A 27560-nucleotide genomic window follows, 5' to 3' on the forward strand; every position below is an offset into this window, starting at 1 on the left:
ACAGTGTGTTGGTGGGGTGACTTAAAGGGCCCCCTCCCCCTTCTAGCCTGTAATCTCCCTGAGGGTAGGGACCTCAGTCACTTGTTTTGTCATTTTATCTTCAGCACCTGGCACAGTGGCAGGCACATAGTTTTCTAAAATAATATATGTCATAAACCTTATTACATCTTTGACCTATTTCTTATGGTATGGGATCTGTGGCAAAATAATAATAGAAGTGGAAATAATAATAGCCTTGTGTTAAGATGGATACGATAATGCATGGGATGATATTAATGAAAGAAAGGTAGTTATTATACAAATGTATAAGAATGACAATAGCAATGATTATTCAAAATACAGNGACTTGTACTTGACACCAAGCTGAATACTAGGTGAGGACAGAGCCTTCAGTTCCTTGGGAGACTGGTAGCCATTCCCAGAAGATTTTGCTGATGCTCTGGGAAGGTTAGGAGTCCCTCTGTGTGACCTTGTCTCAGCCTGTCATAGCAGCCTGATATAACAGTGTGTTGGTGGGGTGACTTAAAGGGCCCCCTCCCCCTTCTAGCCTGTAATCTCCTTGAGGGTAGGGACCTCGGTCACTTGTTTTGTCATTTTATCTTCAGCACCTGGCACAGTGGCAGGCACATAGTTTTCTAAAATAATATATGTCATAAACCTTATTACATCTTTGATCCATTTCTTATGGTATGGGATCTGTGGCAAAATAATAATAGAAGTGGAAATAATAATAGCCTTGTGTTAAGATGGATATGATAATGCATGGGATGATATTAATGAAAGAAAGGTAGTTATTATACAAATGTATAAGAATGACAATAGCAATGATTATTCAAAATACAGTACGAGGAACCTTCTTATTGTTCAAGCATATTTTTAGGCTGTAACCTGAACTGGTAAGAGACAAGGGACCTTTTTTTTTCCTCCAATGTATAAGTGGTGGACTCCCTTCTTGCAGCTGAATGGGTCATCTTCTGTGCTTTCTCAGGAGGCAGAGGACCAGGGAGGGCCTGTCCCAGAGCCAGAGCTCAGCATCCAATGAGAGGGCCTGAGCTACCCAGGGAGGTGGCAGTCCATCAGGGAAGACTCCTCATTGCCAGACAGATGTTTTCATAGGGAGTCTTGTATTTTTCTCTCTGAGAGCACTGAGCGAGGCCCTGTGCTACTTAGGAAGTTGTTTGAGGACGCTTTTTTGGAGCTTTGTCTGTGGAAAACCACATAATCATTCTCTTGCCTAACCCTCAATCCCGAAACATGAACATGTGGGAAACCAGGCACAGAACAGGTAAATCACTGATGAAAAAAAAATGATTCATCAAAGCCTAGCGTGGTGCTCTCTTGCTGCTTCTGCGCGGTTCGAGAGATGAAAAACATCTTAAAGGAGAGAGAGGAATTCTCACCTCCCTCCTTTATTTTACTTATTCGGTTTATTATGCCAAGCATCCTACTACAGAGAACTTCAAACAGTTGAAGAACACAAAGCTGTGAGGACTGGTAAGCGGCGAAGAGCTGTGTTAAATTCCCCCCCCAAGTGCCCATCACTAGGTGTGTCTGAGAAGTGGTTGGCAACTACAGCCTCGGCAGAGGGCCACTGATGGGCTTTGTGGAAGTGTGATAATGAGCATAGATAAAAGGCGTGGGGACAGCTGTTAGTAGGCACTGGGCTGCAGTTGGCACGGTGCTGAATGTTAAATACTGTTCCAGAATATTCTTTCTCTTCTGCGGAACAAGTTGGCACAAAGACTGGAGCCCTTTGGTTAAAAAGTACCCAGAAACAAATGATTTTCATTCTTTTTTTCTTTCAGTTTCTTTCCTTCCGTCTTTTACATTTCTCTGCTTTGAACAATGGAATATACACACACATGTGTGCATGCACACATACACACACACACACCTTCAGTTAGTTTCAAAATGCTCTTTTATTCTCCCATTAGGATTAGACCTGCTAAGGGTAACTAGTGTTTTCTATCTGATAAGTAAGGGGATTACAGCAATAACAGCTGTCAGCATTTTTCTCATTTAAACAAATAAAGCTGACAAATGATAAAGCACTGGGCTGCTCTGTTATGTTTGGTACATGGAGAGCAATTATTCAACCGCTGCCAACCTTAGTCTATCTACAGCGAAACCACGCAATGGCGTAGAAAGCTTATTAGCATATCAGTCCCATAGTCATATTTTTGTATTCTGCAAGACCCTGCTCCATGATAAAGGCCGAGGCTTATAATTTGCACAATAATTTAAAGCATGGACTTCTCCATGCTTATTAGAGTTATACAACTTATTAGGTAGAGAGCTGCTCTTCTTTAGGGGAGGCAGTCTTGTGTTTGGGATTTTTGCTGTGCTGCAGCATTTTCCGTGAACAAGTTAGCTGCCCGCTCTCGCAGGGTAGAAGTAGAAGGCTGTCTGTGCGACACCGCTGGGTGAGCTGCAGAGCAGGCGGGCAGGCGGAGGCTTCCTTCAGTAACGCTGCTGTCCGTGAATGTTGCCCACTCATGGCTTCTCCTGTGTGTGTGCACATGTGGGCATGAGCTCGTGTGTGTATAACATATGTAGTATATATGTAAACATACACAAATAGAATATATATCACTAGACAGAGCATAGTGAAGATTTGAGACAGTCTACTAGTTTTAAATTTTTAATCTGATTCAATAGAGTTATTCTTATGGTAGAAAAAGGTGTAATACATACAAAGTGCTCATAATTTTCCGAGTGTTCTGGAGGTGACTGATAAGATCGGTGAATTTACGTTAGAAGAAGGCCTCATCCAGAGAGATGATAAACTCCCTGTGGGAGGATGGGGACATAGCTTGGAGCCTTTTAAGGAAGGCTACCATCGGAGACGACCTGAGTAACAAATTCATTGGGTTTGGAAATAGTGACTTGACATCCGTTTGTTTTTCCAACCTCAATGGGAACCTCAGTAAAGGATCTGTCACTGAGCCATTCTAAGGTTGAAATTGCCACTTCAGCATTTTCCTCTCACCTGTGGTTGGTCGGAGAAAGGCGTGGCTGCACTTCCCGAGGAGCATGGGGTAAGATCAGTCCTGACCTTCACCATGGGGTCCGTGGTTTACTGCGTATGCTTTCTAGAACAAATGTGCAGCTGTCTGCCATGCGTAACGACCTTGGTTTCTAGTTTCGGTATTTGGCGCTCTGAGACCTTGGGGTTTTAACTGACTCTAGCGGCGCTGTCCTCCCCAGGGCTGGCGAACATCTGGAGATAAACAATTTGCTCGAGAGCGTGCCTTTTGTATGCACACCAACCAGTCCCAAGCCCGATACCCACAACCACTTCTTTTAATGAGCGCTTACACTCTGGACCAATATTTTCCTGCCCCGACCCCAGGACCAGGTACCCAACGACTAGGGACAGCCATCGTGTCTCAAAGCCCACTGGAATTTTTCAAGCTGGACAATTCTAAATCTGCTTTCCCCAACTTAATAACTGCTTCCCATGGAAACCATGAAAAAGGCTCTTGGGCATGTCCCCCCATCCCCACACCCTCATCCTCCTGCAGCCTGGTCAGCCCTGCTGCCTCCCAGCACAGCCCTGCTGTGCCTGCTGTCTTGGGGGGTTTGTGAGTGGAAACATTGTCCCTTCTGACAGTCATTTCTGTTTCTGTGTGTCCTGCCTACCTCACTGAAACTGACCCCAGGTGCCCTTCAGCACCGTGGTGCCTAGATGAAATCATAGCCACTTTCAAGGTCAGGAAGAGGAAACGCTCTGCTGTATGAACATCATCCTGAACCATTTTCGCCGTGGTGTCTGTATTTCCAGCCGAGGGGCGGCAGGTGGCTTAGATATTCTTGTAAGACAGAGAAAATGAAACCTTCCCATTAGCTTGAAGGCATTTCTGGCCCTTCTGGTTTATCGAGTACTTCTCCGGTGAGACCCCTGATTCCTAAATGGTGGCGTATTCTGTCCTAATATGTCTCCATGCCCTGTGACAGGGGAACTCTGTCACATCGAAATCACCCTGCCTCTCACTGAGGTGCACTGACTTGTTGTTCTTGCCCCCTCCCCCCATCACTATTCAAAGTACATGCTCCACCATTCGCCTCAAATCAGAGAGAAAAACATAAAACAAGCCATCTTTTCTACCGCCTGGTTTCTTGGTTTTACTTGTGCAGCCTCACTCTCTGATCCCGGATGTGGAAGCTGCGTCTTCTCTGCTTTCTGTCCTGACAAATTCTTTCTTTAAACCTCACTTTATCCCCTCTCTCTCTCTCTCTCTGATATTCTCCCTTTCTCTTCACCTGCCAACGTCGCCTCCTCCTTGTCCTTGTCCTCCCCCCTCTTTTAAATGCTAAGGGGACCATAAAGCCGCAACAGCAGCAGCAGCACCTGTAAGGCTCCCTTCCCCGTCCACGCCAGAGACAGCTCTCAGGAGGTGGGACAAAGGTATACGTGTGCACTTGGCACAAGCAGCGGAAATGTGAAACTGACTGTCAGCAAGACGATTTTTCTATATGCGGTACCTCCTACAGGATTAGAAAGTCCAACTCAAATTGTATATGGTAATGGATGTGACCATAACACTCGGGCTCATCGCACAGTGTAAATAACACGTCATTGACTGGGTGGGAGAGAACGTTTTCCCAGCCTGACTCATCCCTCTCCTCCATTCTTGTTCTTCAAATCCTACCACCCCCCGAGAGAGTCACGTTCCACCTCCCACCCGAGCCCCTGGCTTGTTTAGGTTCTACTCATGATTCTGTTCCCTGAATTCATTTGGAACTTAAAGGTAAAACATAGTTATGCAACATAGGCACTTGATTTTTGTTCGAATATCCTATGTGTTGGTCTTCTTTCCATCATGAAGTATGCCATAAATACTTAAAGTCCAGGGACCGAGTTGCCACGCTGCTTTTGGTGTAAGACAGAGAAAGGCTCAAACCCCAGATCCGTGTACAGAAAGCATGACTGTGGACACACGACCTTGTGTCTCTGAGCTGTAGTTTTCTCCTCTGCAAAGTGGGGGTGCCGTGGTGTCTACTAGTGGTGCATTAGTGCGTTGTGGAAATGTCATAAGTGAATAGGTGAGAGGCGTATCATGATGCTACACAGTTAAGTGACACGCAATAAGCATCCCCCTTGTCCTCCCATGCGGCCCCTGCTGTACAAGGCTCAGCCTCGGCGGGTGTTTGCTGCATGGAGAGCCTGCTGTTCTTCACAGGACAGGCTGCTGCCTGCTTGCGATGCTTTCACAAATATGGCTAGTGAAAAGTGTGCCCTCTCATTCTTGGCCGTCCGTGCAAGGTGACTGTCCTTTCCAAAGAAAGAAAGGCTGAGAGCCCTGGTTTTGCAAGAAACTCGCATTCCCCGGGAAGAAGCGCCAAGCAGATCAGGTTTTCTGAGTGTTAGAAGGAGAATGCAAAATACTTACATAAGAACAACAACATCAAGAGGTCAAGGTCTTAGTTGTATCTCATTTCACAAATGTACCCTGAGTCCCCCTTTCTCCCAAAGCTTCTTTTTTCACCTTCTCATGCTGCTGTTTCAAGGGCCTTCTCCAGTCCTCCTCTCAGGGCTTCAAGGCTGACTTAGTTCCACTTGTCTGAGTCACATTTGCTGACCCTTCCCAGTCGTGGTTGCTGTCCCCTTTTCCTTCTAAGCTGCCGTGCTCGAGTGACCCTCTCCCCACTGTATACTCGGGTAGGGGCATTTAGAACCATCTGGAACTATGTCACTGAGGTTGGTATGTTGAGGCCTCTTTATCTTCTAGAATCTCAGCAACTACTTGGGCACTACATTTCTCAGAGTAGATTTTACAGCAAGAAAAACATTTGTTTGTTTGTGTTTGTTTAAGGCACTAAGCCCAGTGCTGTGGAAACAATTGTATTGTACGGGAGCCACATTGGTGAGTGATGTTGTACACTTGTTCATTCCGGTCTACTCAGCTGTTGGGATTTAATTAGCAGTAATATATTATTGTCAGAGTAATTAAAACCTCTCCTTGATTAAAACCAGAATTGTTTAATTAACAAGGAAAGGTTTGGCTAGCCTTAACTTTCCACTGGAGAACTGTACCAGCCTCAGCGGCTTTGCTCTGTCTCCCCACCAGGCCTGAAGGTCCGGGAGGTGTTCATCAACGTCACCAGGCAGCAGGTGGAAGACTTCCACGGGCCGGAGGACTATTGGTGCCAGTGCGTGGCCTGGAGCCACCTGGGGACCTCCAAGAGCAGGAAGGCCTCTGTGCGCATAGCCTGTGAGTATATCCTGGGTGCCTTTGTTGTCCTGGGGGGACGCAGACAAAACTTAAATAAAGTCAAAAAGGGGTTTCGGACGTGCCAGGCGCCCCTGCGGAATGAATGTCAGAGGATGGCAGCAAGCCATCCGAATTGTCTCTACTTCTCCTGAATTTCTCTTTTTAAATTGTACATTAAGTGTTTGATAATTTCCTCTGGAGGACAGTCAGCAAATCAGTTTGGCTAAGAGATTCTGCCTAGATTGTCAGAGCACAGGTGTCTCAACAATGCCAGGAAAACACGGGGCTCGGGAGAAAGAAACCCGCACAAATGGATTCCGCTGTTCGTCGTCAGTGATGAAGTTCAAGGGGCATGATGGGGAAAGTTGAGCAATGACTTTACCGTACTTTCCAGCAAATCTGCAAAAACAAGACATTAAAGAGGAAGGGATTTTTATAGCCTGCTGTTAAGCCTCTTCCTTCTGAATCTGAAAACATGAAAATGGGTTCTAAAACTGCCTTTGTTTGCCCCAAGTAGGACTTTAAAAAAAAAAATAGGTGCTTGGAAAAAAAAGGAAGAAAATTGCTTTTCAGAAGGGTCCAAGATTTCTTTATCATATTTCAGCATCAGTGTTTTCTTTATCTCAAAGGTATCAAGAAACACATGAGCTTCCTCTCTCGTCCCCGTGAAACCTCCTTTGTTGTGCTCAGGGGTGTAAATGCCCCTGGAGAAAGAAATTGAGAGAGAGAAAGCAGAGGTGGTGGTTGTTGCTTTATTCAAATGCTGCCTTTTGAGAGTGTCATAAAGAATATAGGACAAGGGGGGTTTATTCGAGGACTCCAGGCATTCTTCATAGCAGTTTCCGATGTTTTAGGGATTAAGAATGGGAGTGAATTGCTATTTGCGGAGACATTTATGCTTCTAGGGGAAATGAAACCTTCCTCTCAAAGTATGCATTTCACCTTCACTGTTCCGGCAGCTGGGGAGTCCCTCTGCCGGGACCCTCGTCAGCCGAGGAGAGGGGGTCATCTTGTAAGCTCTGCTCTTAATGTGAGAGCCTTAGGAAACATTTTTCCTATACTAACTTAGTGAGTTTTAGCCCACAGATACTTGACAAGTTTAAAGTAGCAGGTTGGCTGAGAGAGGGGATATGTTTGATTTTCTCTCCCTTAACTTGGCCAGCTCTGTACTCCCTGCACGGCCTCATCCAGGGGAGCCCTGCTCTTTGAGCCTCGTTAGGGGGAAGCAGATTATCCTCTGACTCTGTCCAGAGACGGGAGAGGCAATACAGCGCGTGGGGTTTCAACACGGGTTCCATCGAACTGCTGCTGTTCAGCATCACTTTTCCTCTTCCGTGTCTTCTCTGCTTCCCTGGGACCCACGGGACCTATTCTGTGAATTGCCACGAGTGGCCTCTCACTAATCTATCTACCCCCAGCCTGTCTCACCTCCGTACTTGCCCTTAATTCCTGATAGTCCCCTGCCTGCTGGAAACCTCCAGGGGTTTTCCCCTGGCTTACAGAGTTTGGCAAAGAATGGCTCAGACTCACCTTCACTGATCTCCCATACCCGTAGATTGTGTGCATGATGTCACCCTTCCACGCACTTTGCCGTTCCGCATGTCCCCTCGCCTCACTGACATGTTCCTTTGTCCCTGAGGTTTCCAGTTCCACACAAGCTCCCTGGTGGTGAAGAACCCTGGCACTGGAGTCTTGCTGGTTTCCAGTGCTAACTCCACCACTTAGTTTTGTGGTGATGGACGATTTATTTCTCTGTGTCTTTTGTCCTGAATGGCAAGAGGATGCCTGTTCCTAGAATTATTGCAAGAGGCAGAAATGTTGATAGTGTTTGAAACTCCACCAGGCACAAGTTTAGCCCTTATCCTTCCCTAGCTATTATTTTAGGATGTATTTGATTCCCCCTGACACAAGCATCATTCACCAGCAGGTGCGTTAATGGTTACTGAGACTAATTGAACTATATTACAGTTTTAGTGCCTTAGTCATTTTTTTCCTGCAGATTATGGCAAATGGACTCTGAAAATCCAGTCTAGGCCAGTTCTACGTATCCAGCTCTCCCAAGCCTGGTAGGATCAAAGAATGTTAAAAATGGAAAACACTTTTCTCTCACTTCCCACTTTTTTAGTCACCCAATCAATACTTCTGAATTAGTAATCGTATAAATCTCTTTAGGGATTAAAAAATCATTTTGTCATTCTCATACATATGTGTTCCTATGAATACAGCAAAGATAGGAGGTTAAGTCATAAAAGCAGTATCATGAAAGCCTGTATTAGTAATTACGATGCCATCTAGTACTATTTACAACATTTAAAATTTCTCCCTGTGTCGCAAGTGACAGATTCTTTAATTTATTTAAAATTGTGCAAGTCAAGACTCGATTTATCATTAAATATTGCATCTGACTTGGGGACCAGTGTACATGAAAATGTAAATTGAAATTTAACTGTGTTTAATGGCATCCTAAGTGGATGGAAAAGACTGCCCTTTGGACCTGGCTTAGAATTCTTTTGATTTGCTCGTTGGGAAAAAAACTTTTTTTTTATAACGTTCATGTTTTGATGAAATAAGAGATTTCTGGCTTTGCAAACTATTCTCAACAAACAACACATTGCCCATGATAAAAGTCTTTATGTCCAATAAATGAAAAATCAAATCGAATATAATTGTCACTATATATTTTTCTTTTTAAGATTGTTTTTTTAGAGCACTAAAGACATTTTAGTGTGCTAAATAAGGATTTTGATAGATGAATGTAGCTTATAAATCTGATGACAATTGTCTTGAGGGAACTTTGCAAAATTAGTATCATTTTTATATTATTCATTAAATTACTGTGCTTCAACATCAGAGCTGCAAACACTTCCTGCATTTAACCGATGCTCCATTACAAATTTAACAGTCTCCACACCACAGTGGGCAAAACCTTCATGATGTCTGGACATTCAGCTGAGGGCTGAATTGTCTGGCTTGTCTGGACACGATCGGGTTAGCTAATCTGCAAAAGCACCAGGAAGCTCACTGGCGTGATATCACTCAGAGAGGCTTTGATTTTTAAAGGAAAACAGTACCAACACAATTATTTTATTTATTTCTATAACTCACATCTTCATAGACAAGGACCGACCCAGGAGTCTGTTGGATATGTGGATCCTGGCTTCCACTGCAGACCTGTTGGACCAGACTCAGGTGTGAGGACCAGGGAGGCTGTGTTTGCCTGAGGTTAGGCACGTCCTATTCTGATTGGGTAACTTTGGGATGTCCTGTCCAGGAAGAGTGTTTCTGACAGTTCAGCGTGCACGCAGATAAACCACAATCCTGTTAAAATACAGATGGTTCCATTAAGTCCAGTCTCCATCATTTCTGAGAGTTACCAGATGATGCTGACCCTGCCAGTTGGTTTGTTGGCCATTTTTTGCACTGCAAGACTCTAGAAAACCTTAACGAAGCACCCTTCGGGAGAAGGTGATGGAAGCCATTGACTAAGCTTTATCATTTAATGGCCGAGAAAGTGATGTGGGGGAAGGTTAGGTGGCTTGATCAAAGGTCCCCCAGCAGATGGCAGGTGTGGAACCAGAAGTTAAATCCCTTTACACCTCCCTGAGTGCTCCTGGTCCTAAGCCATGTTCATTTCTTTCTGTGAAACAGGAGTTCGAGAACCGCAACAGAAAGAAAAGTTCATGGGCATTTGAGGTTTTCCTCGAGGAAGGCAGTGATTGCTTTCCTGTTCTGTTCCCAAGTAAATTGCATTTCTTACCGTCCAGTGATTGCATATATATTTACATGTATATATGTGTGTGTAGGTACATATACTTCAACTATATAGTTATATATTTGAGTGATATATAATCATATAACCTATATTAATATACATCTTATAGAAGATCACAGCATATTGCCCGCTGCCTCAGTGTCTGCGCAACAGTGTGCAGCCAATGGCCCCGACCGTCATCTTCCACTCACACGTCCCTCAGTGTGTCAGAGACGTCGGCTGCCCATCCAGCCGCCTGGGGCTGGGAATAGCTGAGGCCCCGTTTCAAAAGTGATCTTTCTAAAGGTAAAAATAAGTAAATAAAGCCACCTCCGACGTCACGCCCACCAAGCTGGCAGGAGTCTGTCTCCAGGGAGCGCCTCCCACAGGCCTCCTCCCGTGTATCTGACTCCCTCCAGCTGGAGGTGGCCGGGCCGCAGCGGCATCTGTTGCTGTGCGGCTGGGTGGTCGGCAGAGCCAGGAATATTCAATTACGCGGAGTTCTTCATTTTCATGGGTGAACATTTGGCTGCTTCGCCATTGCTTTTCTTTCCTGTTTTTCTCCCTCTTCTTCATCTGCGTACAGGATGTTTTTCCTCTCTCATTAACCCTTGGTCGGTCGATCCCTTCTCAACGCTTGGGCCTTTTTTTGCAATATAGGCTTTGGGGTTGTGGGAACAATGGAAACATTTGCCCATTATAGTCACATAGCAAGTCGACTACTTGGAATAAAACACAGCAGGAAACCACTATTTTGTTGATTCTTTTAAAAAATATAAATATATGATACATCTTGAATGTAATTTAAATGTGTTGTTTATTTGAAGTACTCCTAAAATATCTATGCAATTATGCCAGGAATAAGTGAATAGCTTAAAGGACAACCTCATTTAAGAACTGTCAAACTCCCTAGCTAATTTTACAGGCAGGTAGTAAAAATGGTATTTTCATTAGTGTTTTCAAGGGGTGGGGGTCATATCTTTTTGGAAAGTATACAAGGGAGATATCCAATTAAATCTCAGATATGAATCTCAGCTTCCTGGCTTCAACATAAAATTTCACCCGCTAAAACTATTGATGACTCCCGCTGATGGCAAATTAAATATGAAAGTAAATAAATACAGGCACATCTGTCTGGTATTCAGATTCAGCCTTACTCTCCATTTGGAGCCTCCCCCTCCCCTCACACCCATATGGTGTGCTGAGGGCCAGGCAAGTTAGCGCAGCTCAGATTCTGGGACCTGTGACTTGTTTCGCCCCTTCCTGACACACTCCTATTCCTCCTCCTTTTTCCTGGAGCATATCCTCAGCCCCATCTCTCACCCCTGTGCCTTCCCACCCAGCTTCTCCATCCAAGGCCAGTCTCGCAGGCCGTCTCCTTTAGTAAACCCAGTTTTGCAAATTCCTTACCTCTCATTGACCACAGCAGCCCAGCACACCAGCCGAGCCATTGAAAGAGATACAGCTAACCTTGATCAAGCATCTCTAGTTTCAAATCTGATAAAATCTAAATACCCACCTCAGAGTTCTCATAACATTTATTTAGTGCTCCTCCCATGGTATTTGTAATTTTCCCAGAATCGGATCTTTGGAAGTTATTTTTGGATTTATTTTTATTAGATTAGAGCCTGCTCTAAGTTTCAACTGCATTGCCCTCACTGCCCTGACACCACAGAGGAATCACTGCATGAGGTGAGACGTGAGGTGAGGTAGAGACTGATGTGATTTTCTTAAAATGTATTTTGATTTTGACATAATTTCAGACTTTTAGAAAAGTTGTAATATAGCACGAAGAATCCCCTGAAGCCCTTTAGTGATATTTTTCTATTTTTCAAGTGTTAACATTTTACCCCATTTGCTCTGGCATTATCTCTCTGTGTTTATCTGCATATTTGAATATAGACAATTGAGGTTTATTTTTTGAGTTGTTTAAGATTAAGTTGCAGACATGATACTCCCTTTCTCCTAAGTACCTCATTGTGTATGTTTTTAAGAAATATATTTTTGACATAACTCTACTATAATTTAGAAATTAACATTAATATTATTATATAATCCAGAGACCTTATTCATATTTTATCAATTATTCAGTAATGTCCTTTATGATAGTAACAAAAATCCTAGGGCGTGGCCAACATCTAGTTGAGAGTTTTCTGTAACGTCCTTTAATGCACATAAGCACTGCCTTCCTTTGCCCTTTATTGCTTGAGTTTTTGAAGTATAAATGCCAATTTTTCATAATGCCCCTCAGTCTGAATAAGTAAAAAGAAAACTGGAGCAACCTAAAAGGGCCTCCCATTGGCCAAATCTGGAACAACAGGAGCATCAAAATAGATGACAGTGAAGTACTAAAACTCACTAAATAAGCATCCGCGAGCCAGGGAGTGCTCTGACGGGTGCTGCCTGGGTGCTGCCTGGGTGCTGCCCAGGTCATGGGTTGCTTCGTGAAGCTAACCAAGGCGGAGAGGGTTGGGGAGGGTGGGATAAAGAATCTAAATGTGTTTTTTAAATTAATGAATGAGTGAAGATGTAAATAAGCAAACGCAGAAAAAAGGGAGAATTATCCTTATAGAAGAATGAATGAATAAAAGGAGAAGCAGTGAAGGAACTGAAAAATCGTGATTTAGCATCAGTTGTTAATATTAACTGATTCAGACAAGTATTATGGATGCTCAACCAAGTGGGTAAAAGCTTCAGGAGTAACAGGATGTTTACATAATCTCAGACTATCTCTCCCCAGGACACTTATTAATTACAAAGGGGGGAATTAGCAACCTTGCAGTGGAAAACCCTGCCCTATACCAAGGTAATCAAGTGATTGGAGTTTATATAATTAGCAACAGAATAAACCTACAGTATGTGTCTCCTGCTGTGGTGAGTGGAGAAGATTCTATCACTTCAATGATATTCCTTCCAAAAATACCTACTGTATATTTAACCATGGGAAAACATTGAAAAAACCTACATTGTGAAACATTTTACTTAATAGGCCATTTTAAACTGCATACATCTCTCAGAAGACTAGGCTCCTGTGGACCACTGCTGGCCGCTGTGGGCTGATAAGAAGCCACAAAACAGACATGGCGCATCTTTCTGAAGCATTGCTTAGAGTCCCCCTTTAGGTCAGTCAAATATAAATATGAGTGTGCAGTAGCATGCAAACTTTTCTTGAGTTGGAAAGTGGAAAGATGCAGCTTGAAACTTCAACGCCATTTATTTTGTGCGTGCCACATCTTTTGGGGCTCCACCCATAAATGTCTCAAGGATGGGGATTTATTCTGCTTTACCAGGACGGGCACTTCAGTACAAAGGGTGAGAAACACTGCTCTATAAACAATCGTGATTCTGTGAACAGAGTAGAAAGATCTGTTGAAATTGATATAAATTGTGCAACCTTTGCTTGCCATTTGCAGAATTGAGTCCATCAGCCTTAAAGAGGAAAACTACTAGGTAGATTCATATTGCTTTATGATAGATCCTACTGTGGATGATGAAAAGAATTTCCCCAAATAATTTCCCTTCATGTTATTTATTGCCAACCATTCTTTTACCAGGAAGAATTTGCAGAAATATGGCCACAACCTTTTTAGGAAATCACAACTAAATTCAGTCTGGCCTTCTTGTGGTGAAATACACCTTAAACTTCCTGGAAAATGGCCATTTCTATAAAAAAAATCTCAACAAACGTTTATTGGGGAAGAAGAAATAAATTTTATTTCAATTCAGCTCTCATGTTATCCACTAAAGAAACCTTCCAACAGATAATGCAAACAGACACTAAGTCAAAAAAGCAAAAACAAAACCTATCTTTGTTAAACTCAGAAGACTTCTTGACCATGGTGATATTATTTTTAAATTAGTTTACTCTCCCTCCAACAGAGTAAGTAAGGACAAGAGTGTGCATTCTAGACCTGTGTTAAGTGGTAGAGGAATACTAAGATGTGGAAGTGTCAGTCATCCACAGATACTCATCCGCCACATTCTAGGCAGCACAATACGCGTCCATCCCTTCCATTTGAAGGGTTTGCAGCTTAATGAGGGGATGCAATAAACACGCCTTTCCAATGGAGCGTAGTTGGTGGTGAGCATGGTGGGTTTTCGTTAGGAGTCCTCAAGAGGGACAATTTACTGATCCCTGAGGTCCAAGGTGCACTTCCTGAGCCTATCCCTAAGGAAGAAGGAGGGTTTCCCATTTAAAGAACTTGTTCAGGTTAAGGAAAGAGCTTGAGTAAAAGCCCAGAGACGGGGGACGGTAGGGGAACTCCATGGATACGTGGGAAAACAAAGGATGGGGCTGTGAGAAACAGGAAGATAGGTCGGATCGTGGATGGTGTTTGCATTCTCTAAGAGTTTATGGGGTCTGAGGTCATTGACTTGTCATAGTCAGGACAGCCATATGATCATATTTTCAACCCCCTCTCTTACAATTTCAGCACAGCTAGAGAGATTTAAGAGGGACAAGATTCAAAACAAAGAAGCTCTGTCCAATCTGAGAGCACTGATGGGACTTGGACTTTCACAGGGGTGGTATAGGTTAAAGAGGAAAGGGCAAGTGTGAGGTTCCAGGAAGGTAAAATTACCAAGTGTCTATGGCTGCTTGAATGTAGAGCTGAGGGGAAGTAAGGCAAGAGTTTAGAAATTCCTCCCAATTTGGGGTATCCTAGGTTTCTGGCTTAAGTGACTGAGTTGATGGCGAGTCCATCCAGGATGTTATTAATAGAGTAGAAGAAGCCTAGTGCGAAGACAAGACACCAAGTTCAGTTTTGATCACGTTATATGGGAACGACCCATGGAATATTCAGTGGACTGTTTTCATCACGCTCTTTTATTCTTGAGCCTGAAGCCCAGGTATTAACATCAGACTCAGAACTGAGGGTCATCAGCAAGTAGGTAGTGGTTAGGATAGTACATCTTCATCAGGAAGGGAAGAGGTGTAGGGTTTTATTGGAATCACTTAAGAAGTTGTTCCATACTACATGTTGTCCCCAGCACCAAACTGCTGGTGAGGAGCGAAGAAGCAACAGGCCATGAGTGAAAATCTGTAAGTGGTTAAGGGGTAAATGGGGGGGGGGGGGCGGTGTGCATGAAGAAAATTGAGAGGGGAAAAGTTAAAGGGGCACCGGGGGATCCAAGAGGGATGGAGGTTTTTGTAAAGGAATAAATGGTCAGTAGTGGCAACATCACCATTGAGATTAAAGTAAGAAGTGAGAAGGATCAGTTAGATTTGGTAACATGAAGGCTTTCATGGACCTGGGCAAATCATTGTAGGCAGACAAGGTGATATGAGATCACAGCAGACCTAGGGATCAATCTCGGGAGACAAGGCGATATGAGATCACACTGGATTTAGAGATCAACAGGAAACGAGAAAGCAGAGATGGTAAGGACAGCCATTTCCAAAAAAAAAAAAATGTGATTAAAGAGGGAAAAGCTTGAGTAACAGCTGGAGTTAACTATTTGAGGAATAGATGGAGTGTAATACAAGCATAACGATTAGATGGGATCATATTTTTAAAATGTATGGAAAAATAGGAGTGTTAGGAAGAATGCAGAGGTAAATGTCCGAAGCCCTGGGTTTGGGGTCTGTTTCAACTACATAGCTTTGCACACTGTTCTAGACTACCCTAAACCCACTGCACATGAGAGTCATGGACACTGCTCTTCAGATTTAAGATAACCTGACCTATGGAATCATAATCACTGGGCGTGGGGCCCAGGAATGTTTTGCAGTGTTGCTGTCTTTTTCTCCTTTCCGTGGACAAAAGCTCCGTTTCCTGTGCAGAGACGTCCCACCGGTAAATAGTGTAGCACTCTGTTTGTCTCCTTAGTCCACAGACTTTCCCCAGGGGAGACTTTTCGTTCTGTGGCTCTCAGTACTGTCTGTATGCTGATGGCTCTCAGCCCTGACCTTGCATCTCATCTCCCAGTTTCTTTGCTCACTGACCACCTGATGTAATATCCACAAGGCAACTCAAATGTAATGTGCCCCGAAGGGAACTCTCTTGGTTTTCGTGTCATCAACTCCCCTGCAAACCTGTGTTTAGTCCTCTCTTTCCCAGTCCATTAATGCCCCCTCAGAGGCTCACGAAAAGACCTGGGTATCACAGTCGAGATCCTTCCGTTTCCTTCAGTCACATCACCGCCGGCATAAAGCACTGCCAACTCTGTCTCTAAAACGTGTTTTGAATTTCTCCAATTCTCTCCATCTGGTATAAACAATTGTTATTTCTCTACTGTGATAGTCTTACTGTTTCTATTCTTGCCGTCTCAAAACCCACTCTCCCCACAGTAGCCTGAAAGATTATTTTTAAAAAAAAACACAAACCATAGCATCCTGTTCTCTTGGCTGGACTTCTCGTGTTGGCTTTCTTTGGTTGCGGCCCCACAGGAGGTACCAGCCCCCTCTCACTGTCCCTGCACCGCAACGACCCCTTCATCGTCCAGCCTCAGTGACTCTTCTTCCTCAAACACCCCTGAGAGTTTCTATCCCAGAGCCTTCTGTCGTTGTCTTTCCCTGAAAAGCATCCCCCAGACCTCTGAATGGTCGGTTCTTTCCTGTCAGCTTTAGTTTTATCTGCGTTATTTGTTCTGTCTCTTGATAAGATTTATTATACAATATGGATTTTTGCTTCCAAAGAGGTGAACAACTTCTGACTGACGGGATCTCTTAGATCCTTCAGGCAAGACTGATTGAAGGTCAGGTGCAATGCAGTTTGCCTCCCTTTCCCTCTTCTGTACATAGCCAAGCAGGAGGCATGTGTGCTAGGCATTCAGTGGCATATTCCATGGTGCACATGCTCCAGACACTTGGCCACAACTTGTCCTGATCAACCTTCCTGTCCTCAGAGAGACCTGAGGGGGGAAGCGGGGGAGGACCAAAAAGCCCACAACGTAGGTTAAAAAAATGTATCTCCTAGTTGCTGGACTGTTTTTTCTTTTTCACTTTCTCCTTTTTTTTTCTTTTCCCTCTCCATCTAGTGCTAGTACTGAATTCCCATCTCCACTGGTACTGAATTATAATGAGGTGGTGAGTAGTAAAGCTTAAGGTTATTTTTAGGTCATTCCTTTTAAAACGTGTTGCTGATTCATGTACCCTTTTGGTTTCCCGCAGAGGGCTGGGGGTGCACTGAGGAAAGTCAGGAATGATTCTTCATGTCTATGCTGTTCTGGAAACTCTATCCCATAAACCATGGAATTCCTTGGGCGTTGCCGTGTTCATCGGGATGCCAAGCTGCAAATAGGCTCTGGTGTGGCCTGTAGGGATGTGGGGTTCAATCAACATCATGGATGGCAATCTGGGCAGGGGGAAAATCAGCAGCGTAATCTTTCCATATACTTCTGGGCAACTGAGCCGCCTACTCTAGCAAATGGGTAATATAGCACTTTGAAAAAATCTACATCAAAAGCACTTTGTTTCTGCAGCTATTTCTGCATCCAAACAAGAGTCAATACTCCCATTAGCAGCCCAGTAAGTAGAGCACTAGTATTTGTGAACATACAGACTGTGGAGCTACGGCTCTTCTGCCCCCATACCTTTCAGTGGAAAATGATGTATAGATACAAAATGTGAGTCGTTAGCTTTATTTTAATTTGACTTAATGCCTTAAGAATCAGGAACCGGGGAATTTCTGATTTTTCTCCCAATAACTGCTCCCTATTGAAGATTGTTGGGATCTGCTATTTAGGTCCAACTTCGGCTGCCCTTTATGTGTTGACACAGCGAAATCAATACAGTCGATGCACAGAAAGTGCCTTTTGTGGAACCTGGAAACAGAGCCAACCCCGCAGACCCTTCCCCAGGGATGGTTTCCTTGTGTGGAGTTCTCACCCGTCGTCCCAACGGAGGGGATTGGTGCTGAGTGGCTTCTGAGACATCTGTGGTCCTGTCATGTGCCGCAGATGCCCAGTCATGTTCATGGGTCCGAGAGTGCACACCGCAGCAGATTCACTGCATGTGGAGACACTTGAGGAGCATGAAGTGATTATGTACTTGTGGACTTGCGCTCCTCTGAGTGTGACTTGATCCTGAAAGAGCATCAGCCACTGATAGTGACAACAGAGAGAGAACAGCTGACAAGCAGGCAACAGTGTCCTTGAACTATCAGGAGCCGTGAGTAAAAGCGGAAGCTGTTAAAGCAGAATAGAGCGAGAGGCAGTTGTTTAGGAGGGGCAGAAGTGAGAGAAGCAACATCTGTGCTAAAACGACTATGAAATCATCTGGTTGACGGAATTATACTGGATCTCCCCATCCCTCCTCTGGCTATGTTACTGTCTCTTTAAGACCTGACTTGCCTGTTTTGTGATCCTTCCTCTTTTTTTTTCAAGCCTAGTCTGTGGTCTTTCTTGGTTTCCAGTCAGTCCTGGACTCAGAGTTAAAGTTCTTGTCTTTCTGATTTTCAATAAATCTTCAATTTCTGAGGGGATCTGTGAATGAATTTTTTTGTGGTGGTTGTTGCATGCCATCGTAAACAAAAGCAGCCAAATAGAGTGCAATGTATTGAGGTAACAGCTCAACGGAGAGCAGGTCAAATTAGTGCTCAGAGCGTTTCGTAAAGCTGCAGCTGTGTCTGCCCACCGTAATGTGTCCCTGCTGCTGGATTCTGCCTCTGCAACATCACCATTGCCTGACAAACTGCGCCACTTGTTGGGAAAGGGCGAATGGCACACAATGCTAGTTATCTCACGATTTATTGGCAACAGCAGAGGAATTGCGGAGCACAGGGGATCACACAAAGCTCAAAAGTTATGCTATGGCCCCAAAAAGCAGCCTTCAGGAGCCTCTGCATGACAGCACCGCTGGCGCCAGCCAGACTCCTTGTCTTCCCAGAGTCTACCCTTACCTGGCACCAAAGTGAGGTCAGGGGGACTATGAAGAGGCCCATGCAATTCAACTGTGGCCACAGTTGCCCCTTCATTATCGCAGCAAGATTAACTCAGTAGGAGTTAAGTCTGCAATATTCAGAAATCCCAGGAATGAACAGATGTCCCCTGTATGCCCCTGACACAGGGATGCCTACAAGTGGAATTTCCCATCAGCTCCAGTTATCTTTCAAGGAAACCGGCGAGATTAGAGAAGACCCACAACAAAGATATGAAATAAGAGATAGAAACACCATAGTATTATGACGAATCAGTGGGTCAAGAAATTTGCAGAATTCACAGGTCTAAGCAAGGCAGAGGGTTGAAGCCAGGCTGGCAAGAGACGCTATACACTGTGACAAATACAAGAAGATATCATTGAGAGAAGGACTGACCTGACAGGAAGCCTTTTTATACGATTCCTTTGGGAACTGGAGTTAGAAGCTGCCCTCTCAGGTGGTAACCAAACCGAAGGGGGCACCGAGCCTTGACTTTCAATTTGCTGGCATCCATCTGTTCTGCATTTGGACCAGCCCTTTCATTATAACAATTGATCTGTATTTGGCTAAGTTACAAATTCCTTTTGTGTATGACAAATGTGGTTTGTTGTTTCTTTAGAAAAATGTGAGTGGGGCGAGTCAAAGCTGGTTTGAGTACCATTGTAGTTGGACATTTACAGAACCTTGTACCGTCTTCCTACAGTCTTAAATGAGTAGGACCATGCCTACTTTTTTTTTTTTTAATGACTATGGTTTTTCACTGGCTGATTTGGTTTGAATGAGTAAATTATTTTTATTTCATTGCATTAACTGCCAGAACACTGAATGAGCCGATAACTCCCTAGTGTTGCTGAGCTGCAAAGAACTATTATTCGCAATTGAATTTTTATTGATTTTCTTGTGCTACAATGACTTTTCTAACATAGTCGCATGAAAGGAAAATGAGAAAAAGGCCAAGTAGGGCAGGGGGTGAGGAAAGGGAGACTGCTGCTTCCCACGGCCTCGCCCCACATGCACTACTTATTGGCAGGTATTGCTGACTCTGGGTGATGCTGTTGCTGATTACATGGTTTACAAGTCAGTCTAGTGCCTGGCTCCATCACCTTTCCCTCCTCTTCCCTGCTGATCTTCTTGTTTCCAGTCGTTTTTTGGCCTTGGCATTCTGCTGCACAGCTGAATAGGGCAGTGAGATGAAGAAGGAGCAGAAGTGGGGTGTAATGCGAATGCTCCAAACTGGCCAAGATGGATGTTTCATTAGTATTATTCACTCATATCCTCAAAGCGAGAATGAGTGTGTTACTCTAACCTCGTGGCTGTACATTTATCCATGTGTTGCTTTTCCTAGTCATCTTACCAATTGGAGACTCAATTGTATATGTGTTTATAGTAAATATTCAGATTCATTTAAATGGAAGCTTACTCAATCATTCAGTCAATAAATGTTGATGAATGAGTAGCTACTGTATACCGTTTCAGGTACTAGAGGCAAGGCCATGAAGTAAACAGATGAAAATGCTTGTCCTCATGTACACAGATTCCCGTGACAAAAATCAAATTATAGAAGAATATTTTAGAATTCACTAAATACTTAAAAATACAGTACTTCTTGCTTCCTTCTCGAATAGACATCGTGGGAGTGAAACTTGCATGATAAAAAGATACAAAGTGAATTTCTTCGCTGGCTGCTGAGTCTGTTTGGTCTAGTTTAGAGAAAGAGCATCTTGGCAATGAATAGAAAAGAGAAGTTTTCTGAACATTGTCCTTTTTTCCAGGTTATAAAAGTATTTCATGTTCATCCAAGAAATTTTGGAAACTATAGAAGGAAATGCAGATGATAATTAATATACCCATAATCATTCAGTCATAGATCTTGGAAACGTTGAATGATTTCTCTGTAGGGCTTTTCCTATCTCATATGTAGTAGTCTCATACCAGGTGCTATTTTAAAATCTATAGATCATCAATTTTGATGCGTATTGTGCAGTTTGGTTCAGCTCCCTAATACCAAGCAATGGAACAGTTATTATTTTTCTTCCTCCCGTAGACCACGCGGGTGTGACTGTGAGATCAGAAGGTGGAAATCTATTTATATTCCACCCTCTCAGTGTTTATGAATAGAAGACCAAGTCTAATAACAGAGTGTGCTTATGTGGTGCGATAACTTACAGAAAGAGAGGTAGCAAGGCAAGCATTTTGCAGACTCGCAAGAAAGGAACAAGCGAGCATATAGATGTTTAAAAAAATGAAGCCATTAAAAGTCTGGTTGAAACAGTAAATGAGGTGTGGTGTGCATTATGTAGGCCTGTGAGCTGCCCTGCCTCGGCTTCCTTGTAACTTTCTCTGAGAAACTTTCCTGGAATCACTCACTAGATTAAGATGGGTCCCACTGTGGTACATTTTTACAGAACTGTCTACTTCTCTCGCTCCTCTCTCATCTACCTACCTCATAATTACTTGTTTAATGTCTCTCCTCCCTACCGAAACATATGCTGTGGGAGGGCTGGAATGGCCTATGTCAAGTTCAATAATGCACCCCCACTGCCTGGCAACTCGAGAGAATGAGGGAGGCCGTTGCACATTTACTGAAAACCTGAAGGCAAATTAAGAGGATGGATACCTGCAGAAACAAGTTTTTAATGCTAATGTATCTACTTTTATTTGGAAGTAGGTACATTCTATAAAAATATAATTGCTCCATTTGGAAGAAGATAATTCTTACTGAAATACATTAGAGATAGAGGTCTTTTACTGAAAACTCTTCTATCTCATTCAGCAATTTATTCGAACATATACGTGCAATATTTTAAATATTTTTAATTACGTTTTCTTTTTGACGTAATTGTAGACACATTCAGTTGTAAGAAATAATAAAAAGAAATCCTATGTACCTGAAGCCAGGTCCTCACAATGGTGATGTAGTGTAAGACTGGAGAAATAAAACATCACAGCTGAGGAACTGACCTGGGTGGACACAGAATACAGAACATTCGCGGCATTTCAGAGAACGCTTCATAGGGCCCATCTGCGGGCACATCCACTCCCTTTTGCCTCCCCCTTCCTTAACCCCCAGTAACCATGTGTCTGTCCTTCATTTCTATATTGTTGTCATTTAAATTATATGATTCAAAACATTGACTCATATAGAATGTAAGTTTGGGGCGTTGGCTGTTTTCCCTCAGTGGTATTCTCTACAGATTCGTCTTGGACATGGTCGCGTACATCAGTAGGTCGTATCTTTTTACTGTCTGCATTGTATCCCATCATATGAAAGCACCAGAAGGTATTAACCATTGCTGCATTATTAAATATTTAGGTTGTTAGCAATTGTTGAGCATCATGAATGATGGTTTACACCGTATCACTATACTACGTTTTTTTTTTTGTATAGCTGTCTAATCAATTTCTTTAAAAATTGTAGAAGTGTAAATTACTGAATCATAGGAACGAACTCTTTTCAGTAGCAGTTTTATTGAGTTAGAATCCATAATACTTGTAATTAATGCACCTAATTTGAGTGTACAGTGTAATAGTGTTCGGTGTATTCTCAGAGTAGTGCAACCGTTGCCAGTGTCAGATTTGGAAGTTTCATTACACAAAAAACTGAACCGTTTCCAGTAACAGTAATGCCTCCTACCTCCTCTCCCCCGCCACCACCCCCACCTGGGGCCTAGGCCGTCACTAATCTACTTTCTGGTTGGATGGATTCGCCTGCTGTGCACATTTCATTTAAATGAAATCATCCAACATGTGGCCTCTTGAGTTGGGCTTCTATCATTTAGCACGTTTTCAAGATTTATCCATGTTGTAGCATGTATTCGCACTTCATTTCCTTCTATTGCCAAATAATATTCCATTGTCTGGATATACCATATGTTGTCTGCTCATTCATTAGATAATGAATATATAACTGAACATGTAAAGTGATTCTGACACATATTTCAACTTTATATTTGCTCATGTTTATTATTTCCAGCAATGTGTAAGACTATCTGGTTTCTTATACTCTTTCTAATGATAGAAATTATTTAAAACAAAGAAACACAAAGCCTGTTTGGATGAGTAAAAGGACATATTGATGCCTTTTAAGTTGACATTTCTTTTTTTTTTTTTAAAGATTTTATTTATTTATCTTTAGAGGGGAAGGGAAGGAGAGAGGAAGAGAAACATCAATGTATGGTTGCTTCTCCTGCATCCCCTGCTGGGAATTGGCCCCTGCTAGGAACTGGCCTGCAACCCAGGCATGTGCCCTGACTAGGAATTGAACCGCGATCGTCTGGTTTGCAGGCTCATGCTCAATCCACTGAGCTACACCAGCCAGGGCTTAAGTTGACATTTCTTTAATAAATATTGATATAGATTCTTTTAAATATCTTTATTAGCTATTTGTGTTTCTTCTTTTGTAAATTCTGTTTCCCTGCACCCTTCCCATTTTATTTTAGGATATTTATTCTTCTCACTTTGCCTCCTAAATGCTCTTTCTCTGTTAAAGCTAATGAGACTGACTATAATTTTGCTTATAATATATTACATAAAACTGATTTTTAATTTTGACGGTATCAACCAGTCAGTACCTTTAGAGTTTGTTCTTCTTTCAATTTTAGCTTTAGAAAGGCCTTCCCCAACCCAAGAGTCAATAAATATTTTCATACTGCTGTGGTTCTGTGTAGAAAGTATTTTGATTAAAGTGGGATTTATTTTGGTTATAAAATAAGACATAAATCTAACTTTATCTTTTTCTCCAAAAGAGCATGCTAATACCTTTTTCCACTTAATTGATGTCACTTTTATCATACACTAACTTACTGGTTTTGATTGTCTTTTTAAAATGCTCAATTTATAACTAATTTGTATATCTGATTTATGGCAAGCCACACTGTTCCTCATTGTGGCTTTGTAACAGGATTTAGTAATGTAAGTGACCTTTATTAAGTGAATTATGCTTCCAGTGCTCTTAAAAGGATTTTGAATATATTAGCATTTTATTCTCACAAACACTATAATAGGAATTATTGCTCTTATTTTATAGGTGATGAAACTGGGTAAAGAGAGATAAAGATACTTATTGAGGCCTTAGTGAGTCCCAGCCCCAGAATTCAACCAGATACTTGAGGCTCCGGCCTCACCCTTTTCAGTGGTTTGCAGAGTACTGCCTAGAGCATTTCTGGAACACATGGGCTAGTAGTGTGTTTATTGTTCGGCGCTGGCTTGTGTGGCTTAAAGGGTTGTAGGTTCGATTCCCAGGCTAGGACACATGCCTGGGTTGCAGTCCCAGTCCCCAGTAGGGGGCACAAGAGGGGCAACCACACACTGATTTTTCTCCTCTTTCTCCTTCCCTTCTTTAAAAAGAAGTAAATAAAATCTTTAAAAATAAATGCTTATTATTTGTTATTTATTATGCATATTCATGATGCTATACATTTCTCTTTCCAGACTTTTTGGATCATTACATAAATATTTATATATATTATAAAAAGTATTCAGATTTATACTTAAGTGGTTTTCATTGCCTACTGTCAGATTTTTTTAAAGCCACAACTTCAAATTACTTAGTTTATTATTTTCAGTGCCTTTTCATTATGTATTTATTTTAGAAGATGTTTTCAGGAAACATGTGAGAATTATTAAAATTTCTTGGCTTGGTCGTGTTTAGACTGTTGTCAGTTTGCTCATGAATAGTAACTTGTTTGGGACTAGAAAAGTAGTGCCATGTTTTTTCCTAAATAATCAAAACAGCCTTGACTTTGTGGCTCAGTTGGTTGGATGTCATTCAAAGAGGCAAAAGGTCCCTGGTTTGATTCCCGGCCAGGGCACATGCCTGGGTTGCCATTTGGTCCCCAGTCAGGACACATGTGAGAGGCAACCAGTCTGTGTTCTTCTGACACATTGATGTTTCTCTCCCTCTCTTTCTCCCTCCCTCCTTCTTCCTCTAGAAATAAATAAACTCCTTAAAAAATAGATTTGATGAATTATACTCTGGTACACACTAATACAGAAAAAAGCTCTAGTCATAGCCTGATTATTTTTTTATTGCCAATTACTTTTTTTGAGAAAATGTTGAGATATATTTACTAAATAACATTGTGTAAGCTTAAGGTGGTATAGTATGATAATTACATATGTTCATATTGTGATTACCACAGTCATGCTAATTAACTTTTTCATTACATCATAGTGACACTTTTTTGTAGTGAGAACATTCAACACCTGCTTTCTTAGCACCTTTCCTGTATTTCATACAGTGTTGCTCCCTACAGTCACCACACCATATCTTAGGGCTGCAAACTTGCTCATCTTGTAACTGGAAGTTTTACCTGTTGATCAACATATCCCGTCTCTCTCCCCACCCAGGCCCCAGCAGGCAGTCACCACTGTACTCACTGTTTGTATAATGCAGCTTTTTGAGCGTCCACACAAATGTGAGATCATTCAGTATTCACCTTTCTCTCTCTGGCTTATCTCACCTGCCACAGTGCCTTCAGGGTCCATCTGTGTTGTGGTAAAAGGCGCTAAATCACGTGTGTGTGTGTGTGTGTGTGTGTGTGTGTGTGACATTTTCATCCATCTGTGGACACTTAAGTTGTTTCCATGTCTTGGTGACTGATGCTGCAGCACAGGGGGGCAGATATTTCTTTGAGATAGTGATTTCATTTCCTTCAGATACACATCTAGAAATGGGATTGCTAGATTATATGAGAGTTCTATTTTATTTATTTTTTTTAAGATTTTATTTATTTATCTTTAGAGAGGAAAGGAAGGAGAGAAGGAGAGAAACATCAATGTATGGTTGCCTCTCAAGAGTCCCCTGCTGGGAACTGGTCCGCAACCCAGGCATGTGCCCTGACTGGGAATCGAACCTCGATCGTGTGGTTCTCAGGCCCGCGCTCAATCCACTGAGCTACACCAGCCAGGGCGAGAGTTTCTATTTTAAATTTTTAAGGAAACTTCATACTGTTTTTCATAGTGGCTGTACCAGTTTATATCCCCACCAAGAGTATGTAAGAATACTTTTGGGTTTTTTTTGTTTTAGATTTTATTTATTCATTTCTGGAGAGCAAGAAGGGAGGAAGAGTGGGAGAGAAACATCAATGTGTGGTTGCCTCTCATGCGTCCCCTACTGGGGACCTGGCCCACAACCCAGGCATGTGCCCTGACTGGGAATCCAACTAGGACCCTTTGGTTGGCAGGCTGGCGCTCTGTCCACTGAGCCACGCCAGCGGGGGCTGTAAGAATTCTGTGTCCTCTATGTCTTCGCTAGCCACTTATCTCTTGTTTCTTGGATAATAGTTATTGTAACAGGAGTGAAGTGATATCTAACTGTGGATTTGATTTGCATTTCTTTGATAATCACTGATGTTAAGCACATTTTCCTGTACCTGTTGGCCATTTGTATGTCTTCTTTGGGGGAAAAAATGTCTATGCAGGTGCTTTGCCCCTTTTAAAAATGAGATTGTATTTTTCCTATTGAGTTGAATGAGTTTTTTATATATTTTGGATATAAACTTTTTATCACATACATGATTTGGAAATACTTTCTCCCATTCTGTACCTTGCAGTGGGGGCGACTTTCCTGGATGAGAGTAAACATGACTGAGACATGATGTGATCTGTTTGGGGAAGAGAGGTAGCCAGTTTCCCAGAAAAAAAAAAAAGGCCATGAGCAGTGGCCAGTTTCTCAGGGGAAAAGGGCATTGAGCCCCTTCCTCCAAGGGCTTTTATTGGGTTGTAATACACAGGAATACAGGGTGGCAAGGATCAAACAGTAGATAATATTTCAAAGAAATCTGAGGGCTTAGTCTGAGTCAGAGTCTGTCAGGAAGAGTTTTAGAGATTCCTGCTCGAACCCTTAACATATGAATGAAAGCACTCTTAGCAGAGCAGATTTCACAGGTTTATCAGGAAGTCTTTGTGATGCCAGACTTTTCCCCAGGACATGCTCTAGCAAGGCAAGGAGCTGCACCCCTTCCCATCAGGTATTCAGGCTTAAGGGGATTAGAGCCAGGAAGCGCTTCTCCCAGAGAACATGGGGACTCGGGCTTTGTCAAAGTGGGGGGGCGGGGTGGGGTGGCGAGAGTCCATTGCTCCCTTTTTGTCTCAGCCCCCCCAAGTCCTTCCATGATGGCCTCCCAAGTGGTCATGTCTGGCCTAGGTTGCCCCTCGCTGTGAGGGGTGTTACTCTTCAAGGACTTCCGACCATGCTTTGGGGGCAGGGAGGAAACTGAGGCCAGTTTGCTACCAGAGACAAGCTTTGTCTCCCGTGGCTCGAATTCCAGAGGCCACTCCTTCATCCTTAGCCACAGGGGGCAGAGTTACAATTCCTAGAACTAGGCAGAGCAGTCCACAACACCTTGCTTTTTCACTTTGTTGGTCTTTTGCTGTGCAGAAACTTTTTGATTTGATATAGTCATGCTATTTTATTTTTGCTTTTGTTCCTTGTCCTTTTGGTATCATATCCAAAAATAAAAAAAATTGTTGTCAAGACCAATGTCAAGGAGCTTTTCCTATGTTTTCTTCTAGGAGTTTTATGATTTAGGTCTTATATTAAAATCTTTAATTCACTTTGAATTATTTTTTATGAATGCTATAAGCTACGGGTCAAATTTCATTTATTTGCATATGACTATCCAGCTTTTTCAACATCATTTATTGAAGTGACTGTTCTTATTTAATACACTGGGTTCTTTGTCAGTATTACTTGGCTGTATATTTGATGGTGTGTTTCTGGAACCTTAACTGTTT

At 42.6% G+C, this 27560-nt stretch overlaps 1 protein-coding gene across 1 annotated transcript in view; it reads left to right on the forward strand.

Annotated features, from left to right (window-relative positions):
• UNC5D (unc-5 netrin receptor D) overlaps nucleotides 1-27560 on the forward strand; it is a 223033-nt gene that overhangs the window by 11905 nt on the left and 183568 nt on the right. Inside the window, exon 3 of the mRNA XM_037055091.1 lies at nucleotides 6072-6215. Coding sequence (XP_036910986.1) covers nucleotides 6072-6215 — 144 coding nt within the window. The remainder of the gene's footprint in view (nucleotides 1-6071; nucleotides 6216-27560) is intronic.

This window comes from Sturnira hondurensis, unplaced genomic scaffold (genome assembly GCF_014824575.4).
Source record: "Sturnira hondurensis isolate 20B ecotype Veracruz unplaced genomic scaffold, ASM1482457v3 Scaffold0008640, whole genome shotgun sequence".
Lineage (NCBI taxonomy): Eukaryota > Metazoa > Chordata > Mammalia > Chiroptera > Phyllostomidae > Sturnira > Sturnira hondurensis.